This window comes from Rhamphochromis longiceps, linkage group LG22 (assembly GCF_057381845.1).
Source record: "Rhamphochromis longiceps isolate RC_006_pf linkage group LG22, R_longiceps_female_GT1.1, whole genome shotgun sequence".
Classification (NCBI taxonomy): Eukaryota; Metazoa; Chordata; class Actinopteri; order Cichliformes; family Cichlidae; genus Rhamphochromis; species Rhamphochromis longiceps.
In genome coordinates, this window is record NC_140577.1 from 11,925,227 (window position 1) to 11,940,077 (window position 14,851).

Here is a 14,851-nt window from a genome sequence, read left to right on the forward strand (position 1 = left end):
GAGAGGTAAAACTTGAGGGGGTAGGGACAAATAAGTAAATACTTCAGCCTACTCCTTTTCAAACAAATAATGGAATGATATTTTGTAATGATTGTGAAGGCACATGTTTGAAATGTTTGAAATAAAAATGAACTGAACTGAACTGAACTGAAATGCTTGGAAACTGTGACATTAGTTTGTTCATCTTCACCTGTGGCCTGGATCATGTGATCATAGTGTCAGCTTCTCTGTACTGGATTATTCTGTTTTAATGAGATAACTGACAGTTATCCCAGCCAAACGGCACAAGTTTAGCCACTTACTGCCACCTATAGGTTAAAAGAGAGGTTGAATTAAAGCTCAAATATGAATAATTTCTTGTCAAAAGTCTTTAGCAGGAAGAAAGCCTATAAAAGTCACAAGGGGAATTCAACAAACTCCTGCCTCACTTTGTTCACCTGTGTGCTGTATTCCATGGGCTGGTTGGCTGCAGGACCAAACATTTGGCCTGAAATTACAGACAGTGTCCTAAGCATTTTCCTGTATCCGTCAGACAAAGAGGACTGGGAAAGCCACAACTTTTGCCCTGGCAATGTTATGGTAGAAATATGTCTACCAAGTTTATTAATGCAAAATCCTTGAGTAAAGTGTCACTGAAGGTCTGTGTTGAGGCATCTACTCCAGCAGTGTGACAACTCTGACTTTTAGCTAACTACAAAGTGTTGGTATAGATGACCAGTGTTGGAAATGCCACCAAACTAAAGGTACTTTGATACATACCCTCTGGTTTTCCCAGTTTGGAAAACTGTATTGAAATATATGCAGGGATGGACACCTTGTAACTTGCCCATATCACCTAAATTGTGTCCACTAGGAGACAAAGGAGAAGTTCCACATTGGAAGGACTCCCATACTCCAACACTTAAAAAGTGGAAAGAAAGAATGATTGAGACGTTTCTTGCAAAAAAGATGTTGGGAAGGTTACATCACGCGACTGAAGCTTCGGTGGAAAAATGGGACAGTTTTTGCACCTATTTGTCTACCTGAAGCGGACATTCCAGCTTAATGCAACAGATGTTAAAACCTCACTGTTTTGTTTTGTTTTTTCTTGTTCTTTATTGTTGTATTTTTGTTTTTGTTGTTATAAAATGCAAAATCTAATAATTATTAAAATTATAAAAAAGATCAATGGACAGGCATCGCTTTAACTTTGGTTTTAATTGATTAACCTGAAAAGCACTGCTTGTCTTGCCTGCCCTGATGCCATCACATCAAAAAGAGAGTTTCCCATTTCTGGCCCATCAAAATTTTGTGATTTTGTCAAAGCTATTAGTTTCACATTAACATAACAGTGTTGTCAGCGCTGTGATGTATAGGATTATGGCACTATGATTGTGGTACTAGTACTGCTACTGTATCATCAACTGTAAAAAAAACAAACAAACAAAAACCCCAACATTGTCAGAATCAAGCCGCCTTGACCTCAAGCACGAGCCTACAACAAAACCATTGACTCTCTGTTGCCCAAGGATTTTTTTCTCTCTCTCATATTGGTAAATGGTAAATGGCCTGTATTTGTATAGCACTTTTCTAGTCCTTAAGGACCCCAAAGCGCTTTACACTACATTCAGTCATTCACACACACATTCACACACTGGCGATGGCAAGCTACATTGTAGCCACAGCTGCCCTGGGGCGCACTGACAGAGGCGAGGCTGCCGGACACAGGCGCCACTGGGCCCTCTGCCCACCACCAGTAGGCAAACATGGGGTTAGTATCTTGCCCAAGGATATTTGGCATGCAGCCAGGATGCAGCCTTGGGATCGAACCACCGACCTTCTGATTAGTGGCTGACCTGCTCTGCTTTACAAGCAGCCAGTATCTCTCTGTGCCCTGTTAAGCATCTTGTGGAGATTCATTGCGGCATGCCTTCGATTTCTCAGTGCAATCTCAGTCTCTTCTTAATGGCCTGCAATAGTCTTCAGTCTTGTCTTCATTAAAGTGTCCTTTTCACCCTGGTTGTCATGGTTGTGATTGTGAGGGTATGTGCACAAATAGGTTATATAATGCTTTGATTAGAAATATATCCATGCTTCTATCTCAAGTAATTTCAAACTAATACTTCTTTGGTGTCAAGTCTCTTTTACCATATCTACTCACAGAAAAAATGTCTTTCCTCATATTATTTAGTTTCCTGGATTATAAAAATGAAAGTGAGCCATGCAAGTAAAATATAAAGTGACACTATACTATGTAGTCTACTGAGTTGGTTGGATGTAATCTCTCTTCGGGCCACAGAAATTGCAGAGTAAAGCAGAATCTGCAGTTCAAAAAAATGCTATTTGTAGTTGATGTCCATGTCTGTTATCTCTTTAACAGTCTTTCTGCATTTACTGCATGGTGGTTCTTGTGCAATGTTTTTACAGCAATGATTATTAAAAAAAAAATACTGTTGCTTGGCATTACTAGTGCTTAAATACCCAGGGCACAATTTTTAAAGTAATAACATCTTAAAATGTAACCTGTGTACCAGTAGTTTTTGTGTATTATACGAGAAAGTTTTACACATAAATGGGTTCCTAACATCCTTTCTCTCATGTAAAAAATGACTCAGCCGTGTATTGTGTTTTAACTTCCTCTGGGAAAAAATAAATAAATCAAAAGCTATCAAATGTTCGCTGAAACACACCTGAATCGTTTCATTCTGGCACATACTGTATACAGAAAGATCTTTTGCGCATCTCTCACAAGGACTTTCCTTTAATAATGAGAAAATTAAATCTCACTCACAGGTAGAATATATGAAGTTTATAGCCAGAATTTTAGTGACTGAAACAGAGTACCAATAATTTTAAAAACTGACACTGAGATCACGGTGAATATTGTTATAACCTTTAGATTTATTTAATGTGCATTTGTGCATATGTATATTTTTTATTGTTTCAGTTTGCAATGTGCAACACCAGCCATTTTCAGCAGAGTTAATCATCTGGTGCCATACATTTAGCTATATAGCTTTCGTGTAACAATACACCAGTCTGGTTCACAATTATAATATTTTTCTACATTTTATTTTAATGTTAATCCAGTTGTAAATACTTGCTTTTTTAAAGTGTAAAGAGTCACCTCACAGGGCCATAATGCTACAAATGAAGCAGTCAAAGAAGAGATCCCCCCGTTCACACTAAACTACATCCTCTCACATGCTTCTCTCTCACAAAGCGACTGTGAAATAAAACAAGCTATCTAGTAAGGGCTTCCTTCCTTTTTCTGCTGCTTGTGTAACTTTTTTGTTGCTTTATTTGGATTGGACCTTTATTCTTAATCATGACTGTGCTGCACTGGCAAGTATGCATTGCACTAGTCTGCTTATGAGTATAAACGTGTGTTGATTGTGACATGTTATTTTATTATCATGAGATTAGGTTAATTTATCATGAATAAGCATGAATTGTTGTTTGTATTTCTTACCTATTCAGGACGTACTTTGCCTCTCATCCCATGACATTTGTGGTATTAATATAGACTATAGATTGAATGATTGCTGTACACTTAGGTCCATAATTTGTTAGGCAAAGACACATTTTTTTAGTTCTTCGTTTTTACACTACCACCACAGTGAATCTTAAATCAAATAAGCCAAAATGTAATTGAAGTGCAGACCTTCAGCTTAAATTCGATGGGCTTAATAACAAAAAAATTATGGAGACTTTTTTTTTTTTTTAAATACAGAATCACCCATTTTCAGAAGCTCAAAATTAAATTAACACTTGACTGATTGAGCAGATTCGTGGTCAGGTGAGGAAATGTTTCCTTTACTTTTTATTTTATCTGTAAACATGAGTGCCAAAGAGATTTCAGTGCAAGTGAGGGAGGCCACCATTAGGTTGAAAAACTAGAATAAACCTATCACAGAGAGCACTTTAGAGATGGAAAAATCAGCAGGGTACAAACTACTTTAACACTCAGGAACAGGAAGCCAAGATTTTTTTTTTTTTGAAGAAAACATCTAAAGAAGCCTGCACAGTTATGGGGAAAAAACAGTTGTAAAGATAAAACCAAGATTAATTTGTACCTTGGTGGGAAATATAAATGATGGTGAAGGAGAAAATCAGCTGATAATCCGAAGCAAACAACATGTCAGCCATGATTGAGGCAATGATATTGCTTTGATATGGTCCTGTCTTCTCTCTCTCTCCCCTGTCCGTTTGAATATGGAGATGGATCTAAACGAACCAGTGTCCTTCAGTGGCAGGTGTGGTCACAGGAAACCCTGAATGGGCACACCTGTCTCTTATCTTCATTCAATGCAGTATTTATACTCCCAAAACCACAACCTGTCACCAAATTGTTAGCCTACTAATGTGGGAATATGTTGGAAAGTCTGTCTCATTCTCAACTGGATATGTGCAGATCTGTCTGATCCACTCTCCCCTTGCTCATTTCAAAGACTTTAGTATTGGATATCCAAGACCTGAACTAGTCCCCTTATTACTGAGCTCTACAGCTTGTTGTCGGTTCTGTCTCCCTATCCTCAGCCACAACTAGTGGTGGACTTGGCTGCCCCTTCCTGAGCCTGGTTCTGCTGGTTTTAAAGGGAGTTTTTTCCCTTGCCACTATTACCAAGTACTTGCTTATAGTATATCCTGTAGGTCCTGTACATGTAGTGAACTGCCAATAAAAATCTTTAAAACTGATTGCTGGGGTTTTCTATCTGTTATTGCAGGATTTTACTTTACATTAACAAAGTGTTGTGAGGTAACTGCTACTGTGATTTGGTGCTATAGAAATAAAACTAAATTGAGTTGAACTGTATTAAACTTACCTGAACATCTTACCTCACACCTGCTGTAGGGATTCCTAGCTGTTGTTCATCTGCCCATTAAAACTGCAAAACGTTTTGAGCTTGTCCTGTGTTTGTGGCCTTCTGGTGAACTTTGACAGGAATATTCTTCAATGATCAAGTCAGTCACCTGATCCCAACACAATAAAGCATGCTTTTCAGCTATTAAATACAAAACTGAAGGCAGACAGACTCACAAACAAGCTGCACCTCTAAACTCTACACTCTCTTGGTCAAATCCAGACTTTTTAGTTTATCGGCATTTATTTGTCAAAGCCAACACACATTGTTTTATATTTAGACAGACTATCTCCACAGAAGTCCCCCTAAAGTGCGCCTATAGTGAAGCTTTAGGGACTTTAGGGGGATTTTCTTTCCTATAACATTCCGTCAGTATAGTTGTGTTTTTATTCATCCACAATTATTGTAGTTTAGGCATGCATACATGCACATAGTGAGCTGTCACTGTTCACAAAAAAAGTCATGCGTATCAGCTTAAATATGTGTCATGTGAGGCTTTTCCTGCCCTTTCCAATTTTTTTTTTTTGGACGGAGGGGGGGGGGGGGGGGGGGGTGTCTGACGATACGTTTCATAGGAGAGTGCATAGTAGGTAATATCCGGGGGCAGGTCTAGAGTAGAGTGGGAGTGTCTGCGCTCTGCTGTCCTTCCTACCAGAAAAACGGTGGATGAGACCCACATTGCCACACAGCCGCGCACTGCAGAGGACAGAGCGGGACTCAAACACCATCGAGGAATATGTCAGCTGTGTCACGCACCGAGGGACGCATAAAGCCGCCGCGCAGCGCAGTTTCTGCACATCCACTGCCTCTGCTTTAGTTTAGCAGACAAACACAACCCCGTTTAGCACTTATGCTTTGCTAAAAATCTCTTCTGCTGCTGCTTCTGGTCCATTCCTTTCCCTCCTCCCCTCTCTTCCTGCTCCTCCTCCTGCTGTGTGCCGTCCCGTCGCCAGGATGGACAAGACGCTCTGCAGTCCGCATCCCGGGACCAACAAAACAAACTCTTCCTCCGCGGACCTCCGCGGGAGCTCATCATCGAGGAAGCCCGGTGGGCGGCCCGGGTCGCACAGCCCCGGCTCCGGCTCCCTGGGAGGCTCGGCTGTAGCGGGAGGCAGTCGGGCAACTGTGCTGGGGAACAGCATGAATTTGCAGCAACAGCAGCAGGCGCGCAAGAGGCAGCTGGAAGGAGTCCTGAGCAAATACACCAACCTGATCCAAGGCTGGCAGAACAGGTAAGCACGTGGATGGGGTCGGGGACGTTTGACACATGATTTAGTTTCGGTTCATGCCCCAGGTGAGGCTTCGTGTTGTTATTTGCCCCGTCCACGTTGCACTTTTACCACCACGTCACTGCAAGGGGGAGGGGGTTCAAAATCACACAAGTCTGGACGCCTGCTGATGAATTAGTTTGTTTGATCGCTGTCTTCATGGGCTGACTTACATAATGGGCAAAAGAGATGTTAGAAAACAAAAACTGTCATTAAATAATACTTATAATAATAATCCTCTAAAATTCTTGTAATTTCCAGTATATTATGTTATTATATTAATTGCTAAAGTATTTTCAGAAACATCAGATTTGCTGCTTTTCTTGGTCTGTTCTTATAATAAAGTTAATATCTTTGGGGGTTTTGAAAGCCTGGTTTCCTAACTTGCATTCTCAGAACTCAGAGTAAAAGTTTTAAACTATTTTGGAACACTTGAGCAATAATTTAAAAAATGTATAAATTAAATTAGGATTAGAGATTACTCAACTGAAAACAATGATGGAATTGGAAAATGCCAAAGTAATTAATCATTTGTCAAAGTTGGTGCTGATTCATCATCTGTCAATACATTTTAGAGCTACTGGATTAATTGTTCCCCCTTTAAAATAGCCCTCTTAAATTCTTAACTATCGATCTCATTAAAGATATTGGTTTATTAAAAAAAAAAAAGTTAGCCATCCATCTGTTTTCTGCTACTTATGTGGGTCTGGGTTGTGGGGGCAGCAATCTGAGCAGAGATACTCTTCCATCTCTTCTGGAGGGGAACCCAAGGCATTCCCAAGCCAGCTGAGAGATGAAGTGTCTTCAGTGTTTCATGAGTTTGTATCAGGGCCTCTTCTCAGCATGACATAACATAGGGAGCCATCCTTATGTTGTGGCAGAGTACTGAATGGTTAAGTTGGCGGTAAACATTAGCCTTCATTTTTATTACATGTTATAAGTGCGCTTCAAACAACACGACTGATTACAGCAGTGGTTCTTAAACTTTTGCCACTACACATCCAGTTATAAGAGAAACGGCTACTAAACTAACTAATAAAAGGTGCTTAGATGGTGTTTTTCTTCTCAATTTGACAACTGAAAGTGTCATTCACCTATTAAATCATTTATACAAGTGCTTTTCTATGACTAAGCACTTTAACCTAACATTGGGTCAGGGGAAAACTGGGCTTCGGTATCTTACCCAACAATACTTTGACATGCAGGTTGGTGCCAGGGGTCAAACAACCGACCTTCACATTAATAGACGACACGCTATACCAGGTAGCACAACGCCATCAGCACACTCTTATTTATTTTCCCCAGAAAAATCGAATTAATTCAGCCATAGTTTCTAGTATTTTCCTCCAGCTTGTGCAGGTCTCCACCTTTAGCAGCTCTGTGGCCTTCACTACAACTGAATAGGACTGAAACTGAAGCCAATCAGATATCATGCAGTTTGATTAACGGGAAAGTGCCAAACGACTAACTAACAATCATTGTTACTTTGTTTTAACCAACTGGTGTTTGGCTAATAAAATGTGGATAACACAAAGGTCAAGGTGGACAAAATGAAGTCTTGCTGACATTAAAAAAGATTAGAAAGGACAATGAAAAGTGGCTAATGCGCAAGAATGAGACCCTGCTGCCACAAAGTGTTTGTGTTTCCTGAAACTGTGGACACACTGTACACTTACGCCTGCCCGTCTGTACAGGTTTTTGCAGTTGCTGATCTGTACTGATATTATTCCCATATACTGTGACAATCTGTAATTCCGCTGCTCCTGAATCAGTGCAGGCACTCTTGTAATGAAGTATATAACATCTTCACAGCAGTGCAATTCTCAAAAAGTGCCTGTACCTCATCCAGAATTTATATGCCATCACGCCGCCCTGTCCGATTTCCTCATCTCAGACACAGACAAATACAGAGAGAGGTTTTTATGAGAAGCTGTGTTTTTAATTTTAAGTCAATGTGAGTCACATGTGAAACATCTTCCCCTGGGTTGGACTTTCTTTTCATTCTTGTTTTTCTTCCCCCCGCGGTCTGAACAGCTAACATGAATTATGCAGGATCTCTGCGTTTGGCAGTGCAATTAGTTTTGTGTGTGGGTAAAGAAGAACTAAGCGACTTGGAGCATCCCATTGTGTACAGTGGCACTGCTGCAGAGGAGAGGGAAGCTCACGTTGTGTGGGGTTTGTTTGTGTTGAGGGGCGGTGTAGGAAGGCGGAGGAAAGACTGACTCGTCCCTGCTCTCCCATCAAACTGACAGACGATGCAACGAACTGCATCTTGATACGTACCCGCAGGAACACTTGTGGGACAGCGAGACAAACCTTCATTTCAGAGCGATCAAAGCGAGGTGGCACTGATTAAAGGAAGCCTTAAATGTGCGTGATGTTCTCGTGGGATTTGTCACATGTAGCCTGTGAAGCGCGTTTTAATCAAATAGTACGGTCTGCCATGTGCACGGGTGTGCTGATTTCTGATCTTTGTACAGACGAAAGGGCATTACCAAATTGGTTTGGCCTTTGTGGGTGATGCTGCCTGTCCAGTGTCAATTTCAAAGTGCCTATAGGGTAAAGGTGTAGCTTCGCAGGAGAGAATCCTTTAACTTCATTGACTTGAGCAAGCGCCAAGACCTCAAGCTGAAAGAGTGTTTCAGCACAGACGGGGAGCAGCGACTAAAACATCTTGAAAACATAGCCTGGAGCTGAGATGGCTTTTAGTTTCCATTTAGATTGTCTTTGAAACTATACTAACATGGGTCAGTAGGCTTATTGCTACTGCTCATAGCCCTAACATTAGTAATGATGACAAAATGTACAAAGTAGTTTCATTTGAATTCAAATTCATAATTTTTAAATTGTATTTTTTGGCTCTTGAAGGAGGAAAAGAGTTTAGCAATCAGACTTTGCTTTGCTCTGTTTTTGTTTTTTTCACGTACAGAACACTGCCACGATGTGACTAATCAAAGCAGTGATGATTATCTCTACCTGAAATTCAGTTAAAGCTATATAAGTGAATTAAGGTGATTCCTGGAGTCATCTTATTATCACTACCAAGAAGGACTGTTTGATCCTCTGTTTGCTTGTAGGATAACTTTAAATTAAGAATGTGTTTCCAGAGCTGGGGCTAGAAGTAATAAAGTTTTAGAGTTCTGGATGTGGATTTAGGAATTTTAGTGCACTCTCTTAATAAAAGACGAAAGTTGTCACTGAGAATCCAGAAATTAATCAAGTGCAACATTCAACTAGTAAGACAAATTTTTCTGCTCATGAATGGAAGTAAATAACTTTAATTTAGTGTCTAATCCAAAAAAGAATGCTGTGCATGCCTTTTTTTTATGCTTTTGTTTTTGTCAAACAGTAAATTAGAAAATTCATGGATAACAACAATAACTATATTTTAGCATTAAAACTGTCATTTGGATTAAAGAGCTTGTGCATGCTGGTGGATTAACCATTACAGAAACATAAAAAAATATTTTGGTAATTACCAGTGCTTTTAATTTATGGCAGCTGTGACATGAACCTTACATTGTGTGGTGCTCTAATAAATGTAAGCACTGTAAACACCATGCTGAAGTAAGAACAAATCAGCAGACACTGTCTTAATGTTCTCAGGGAAATGTAATCTTCTGGATGTAGGGAGTCCGTTTATGGATGGTGTGGAACACGGTGCAATCTGCCAGGAGCAAATCGACTTTCACTTTCAGTACTTGTGCTTCTGTGACTGTAGAGATAACACTGCGAAGGGGATGATCAGGATCTGATCCATTCCCACATTTCATTGCGTCACCAGGCACCTGTTTCGGTGTAAAAAACAGAGACAATGAAAAGGGGAGTTTTACAGGAGAAAGAAATGATAGAAACAGTCATATGGAGCACTTATGCATCGTCTCCATGAGAATTCCCCACAAAGGTGGGATCTGCAACTTGTTGTTTAAAATCCTTGAACTGTGGTTCAGCTTTGCAGCTGCCGTCTGTGACATCCTGCAGTTGCAAACTCTTAGTATCAAGAAATTATTATGTGCACTTAGGTTTGTTGGCTTTGCAGCTAATGGTGTCGCTGCTGGCAGAGAAGCCACACTTGGTCTTACAGGCACGTTTCTTGACTCTTAAACTCTGAACTTTTACTGCAGATATCAGTAAATAAAGTAAATGAACATGATTGCTGTGAGCTCTGTGCAGAGATTTGCAGGTATGGGTAAAAGAGGGGTGACTCACTGGAGGATGCACCAACAGATAGCAGTTTTTCAAAGGAATCTGCTGTAGTGGAATATTCATTTATTCTTTTTCTTCTTCTTTTTTTTTTTTACAGCATTATATGCAATTGCATTTTGAGATGATTTAATATTAAATATTAATATTTAGCTTAAATTGCAGAGTTATCCAAAGAGTGCTTAAAGTACAATTGAAATCTGCCATGTTAAACCTTTTGCACTCTTAAGTTTGATTGGATCACCCATGAAGAGGAAAACATGGGTGATCCATGGGTTGACATTCATAATTATTCTGTAAATCTTGCATTGACCGGAGTTTTCACCCTTGATGGCTTATTTTAATGTGTTGTGCTGTGAAAGGCCAATATGTCACAAACCCAGGAACACTGAAACAATTAACTGGAAGTACTTGTAGTCCTTTCATTAAAGCAAAACAAAACAAAAACAACAAACTCCCCCACCCCACCCCTGAAAAACTGTAATGTTGATAATATGTCAACATGAAGGTCAGAAAGCATTACTTTTGTTATTGTTTATGGTATTTCTATTTTTAGCTCGTTTTAAAGCTTTTAAAGCAGAAACCATTGCAGCCAATGTAATTATTTTTAAAATAATCTATTCCAGCAAGATTATTTCTTTAGAATATCTTTAGTAAAAATGTCATTCTGCTACAGCAACGTTTTATTTATTTATTTAATTTCAAGATTATTTAGTTTTGAAATGAATCAGGACTGAATGGTGGGTTCACTGTTGTGTTTTGAGCCTTTGTTCATATTTCTTCACAGTAAGTGATTTTTACACCCTATGCTGTAGTTCTCTATCTTTCTCTGAGCTCAGGAAAGCATTTGCTGTCACCTGGGATAAAGATTTATATTATATATATATATATATATATTATTAGAGGTTTACTATGGGAGGGGGCCTGTAGAGAAATATAAATCAGCTAGGTTAAAAATGAAAGGCTTTTTGCAGCCGGACCAGATTTTAAAATGACCCGTTTCTTTTATACCTGTGAAGGAAGACGATCAGATGCTCCATCCTTCCTCAGGTTGTGTTCAGCTCACAGTTAATATCCGTAAGTGCCCGCAGCGTAAAAATAGAAACGTTTAAAGGAGGAGAGGCCGTGCCCCGGTGGAAGACATTGTTTGAGTAATTACATTGTCAGTCACGTTTCATCACGTGGAGGAACACAAAGTGTGTGTGTGTGTGTGTGTGCGTGCGTGCGTGCGTGCGTGCGTGCGTGTGTGTGTGTGTGCATGTTTGGCAGGCCGTGTCTTGGTGGGCAGGAGACCTGAGTGGAGCTAATTCTGCCACTGTGTGGGCGGCCATGTGTCAGCGTGAAGTACCGTTATGTTGAGTAGGTGCTGTGTGCGTTTGTGTGAAGAAAATGTGCTAAGTAGTCAGTTTTGTTTATATATGCACATATGAAATGCGTGCTATACTTGTAAGGATAGTAAATGATTCAAACCCTTTAAACCTAAGCATTGATGACAGTCACAGTCAGTGTAATATAGTAATAATCATTTATTATAACACTGTTGTAATAATGGCAGTGTGACTTTAATAATGTGCCATTATGGGAAAGCTAGTGACACATTTATACCCAGATGAACTGATGAAAGGAAAGATTTTGGAAGGGAAGAAGTTTAATGTGCAACAGAGCAAATGAGCTCAAAGTTTGCCTGAAGGTGCTGTAGAGATTAATTGAAATGCTTATCATAAAAAAGTGGTTAATAAGAATAAATGGTCTAAGGCAGTGTATACAAAACCAATAAACAGATGGGGTTGTTAACAAGAGTTTCAGTATTATAAGCATTGAAACTGCAGAATTCTGGAAAGCCAAAACCCCCCCAAGAAAAAACAGCCTTCTTTCAGCAAGTCTTGTCTCTGTCATAAGCTCCTCCCACCAGCGTAAGCACACGCATCTGTGTCATACGTGTGAAAAACGCAAAGGCAAAAGTCAACACACAAGAGCAGTACTTACTCCTCTGTTTAATTTTTTTAATTATCAAGCGCCACCGATCGTTACACAATCTCACATGAAAGAAAAAGAAAAGACAAAAACATCACAAGCCACGTCTTCTACACTCCAAAGAGGGCGAGGCATTTCTAGTTTCCTCTCAGATGACCTCAGTTATAAAGGATCAGTTATGTTTCTCAAAAAAATGAAAGAAAAATCACATGGTTCAAAGTGTTTTCTCTAGCTGCCTGCGTGTGTTTCCTCCCACAACCTAAACATATGCATCTTAAGTTAGCTGGTGATTCTAAATTGACTACAGCTGTGGGAGTTAGGGTTGGGTACTCTTTACATTTTGAACCCATAGTGGCAGCTTGAATTGGCTTCTATGCTCGGCGGTAACTTTTTAGTGCTTATTTTGAAATAATAAATGTACATTTTTGTCTTACAAAGCAAGTCCATACTTCTCGACTGAAACATTTTATTTATTGACAACATTTGTTCGCTCTGACAATGTCTGACGCTGACGTTGCTATCAGTGTTTGCATACAAAGGTCTTTGATATAGTTCCTCAGATAGCGTGTTGCTTTCCCGTCAATACAATGCTGGTAAGAAATTTCAATACAGCCAGAGGAAGAATGCTGAGTTTAAATGTCAAACAATAAAGTGGAGGGAAAAAAGGCCAGTTTCTCTGACGACAGCTGATCCAACTTCCTAATTAATTACCTACTGCGATATTGACAAAGTGCCCAGAAAATGTTTCATTATCATCTATGGGTTAACTTCTCATATGTTGATGGCCAATATGCTAAAGTTAGTTGGAAACTTATGAGGCTATAAAATAGGTGGACTGGCAACAGGCCTACACCCTGATTATTACTGTGTTACAGTTGGAATGGTCTCCCTCTCTGAAGTGTATTTAAGATTACTTTGGGATGTTTTTATATTTAAGGAAACCAAGTAGCACAATCATTTTAATATCAACAAAAGTCCTTACATGCACTGACAAAAAGTGTGGCTGAATATGAAGGAGATCATTAATATGCCATCTATCCTTCGTATGTCCCAGATGCAAACTTTGCACAGTGTCACAAAGATTAATAGAGGAAGTGTTGTTTGCAAGCTGCTTGTTATTCAACAGTTGATTATCATACACGGTGTATGTTGTGTTCGCATGCATAAGAGGAAGTGTTGTCAGACAGGTTTTGTAACAAACACAGAGCACAGTCAAACTTATTTAGAAGAGAGAATAAAGGGTAACAGGTTTTTAGAGTTTATTCTAGTTGTGTGTGCTTATGTTTTTTCTGTGCTTCTGATGATTCGTCAATCATTTGCAGATTGACTTCCTATCTGTCTGAGCTGCTTCACATTCACACACCTGTAACAACTCTGAGGTCATGTAACCAGTTGCTCTAACACATTCCTCAAATGAGATTAAAACAGAGAGGTGATCAAAATATAAATGTTTGCACTAAATATATGGAATGATCTAACTCTGCACATCTGCTTGGCTCAGATTTTAAATCCTATTTTATTTTAATAAATTTTTGTCTTTTAATGTTGTGTATTGTGTTCTGTTTTCCTGGATTTTAGTGTTAAGTTGAATTGGCCTATATTTTGCTGTTTTAAATGTGCTGTATAAACAAATTTGACCTTGACTATGGCTTGTAAATCAGTAACTATTTTAAAGCCTTTTATATCCTTATCACGCTGAAAAGGAGTGGATAGTTGGTAAAGAATATAGTGGATGGGAGGAAAAAAAGAACACAATCATTATAAAAATCCTTAAATCAAGTCTTAATTCTCAAACAGCTCTGTGTAGAAATGAGACTATGACTAAAACTTAAAGGTGCAGAAGTCTGATTGGTCAGGAAGCCTTTGAATGTGCAGACAAACACACACATACGAGAACTCATCTCCTTCTTAATGCTGCCCTAGAAGCCACGAGAGTCCATTTGAGAATTAATAGGTTGACATTATGCATTCTCCGGCCTCTCAGACTAAACAATCAGTTTGCCACAGTGAAGTGTTCCCACTTAAAGACACTCTGAACATATTTAGCATGTCTGCAATGATAGGAAAATACTCAGCTTATTTATTACAGACACATAAGTACCATCTGTGAGGCCTGGTTTACCTCTCGCAGCTTTTTCTGTCTGCATTTTGAAGTCATGCATTACCTGCAAGTGGTTACTGTGTGATCATTTCACGCTAGTGGACATGCTTTTTGTCATTTTAAAAGTAGAAATGTGAGCTTTTGATTGTGGATTGTAGCGCACGGCTAGTTTCCAGGGGGACGAATGTTGACGACACACTTTAAAAAAAATGGAAAAACAACGTCACCTTCTGCTGCTGTAAATCAGTTGTAACATTCATCATTCCATGGAGCAGATATCTAACTTAATTCTTTGTAATTTGGTTATCGGCATATGTATGAAGTGTGTGCCAATCACACAATTCATACCATTTATAGCTCTTTCTCAATTTCCATTTTAGACCGTCTTCCTGTATAAGAAGCTGTGAGCGTTGTGTAGATGTTATATCCATGTCTTCGTAAGTGCTCTGCAGGGTGGGGGA

The 14,851-nt window shown here is 39.3% G+C and overlaps 1 protein-coding gene across 2 annotated transcripts in view; it reads left to right on the forward strand.

Moving 5' to 3' along the window:
- The first annotated feature begins 5,481 nt into the window (after positions 1–5,481).
- The window catches only part of osbpl10a (oxysterol binding protein-like 10a), a 94,935-nt gene continuing 85,565 nt past the window's right edge, over positions 5,482–14,851 (forward strand). Inside the window, exon 1 of one of the 2 annotated variants that reach the window (XM_085396659.1) lies at positions 5,482–6,076. In XM_085396659.1, the coding sequence (XP_085252785.1) occupies positions 5,799–6,076 (278 nt within the window). In that variant the 5' untranslated portion in view covers positions 5,482–5,798. The remainder of the gene's footprint in view (positions 6,077–14,851) is intronic. The other variant, XM_085396658.1, reaches the window with a different exon arrangement.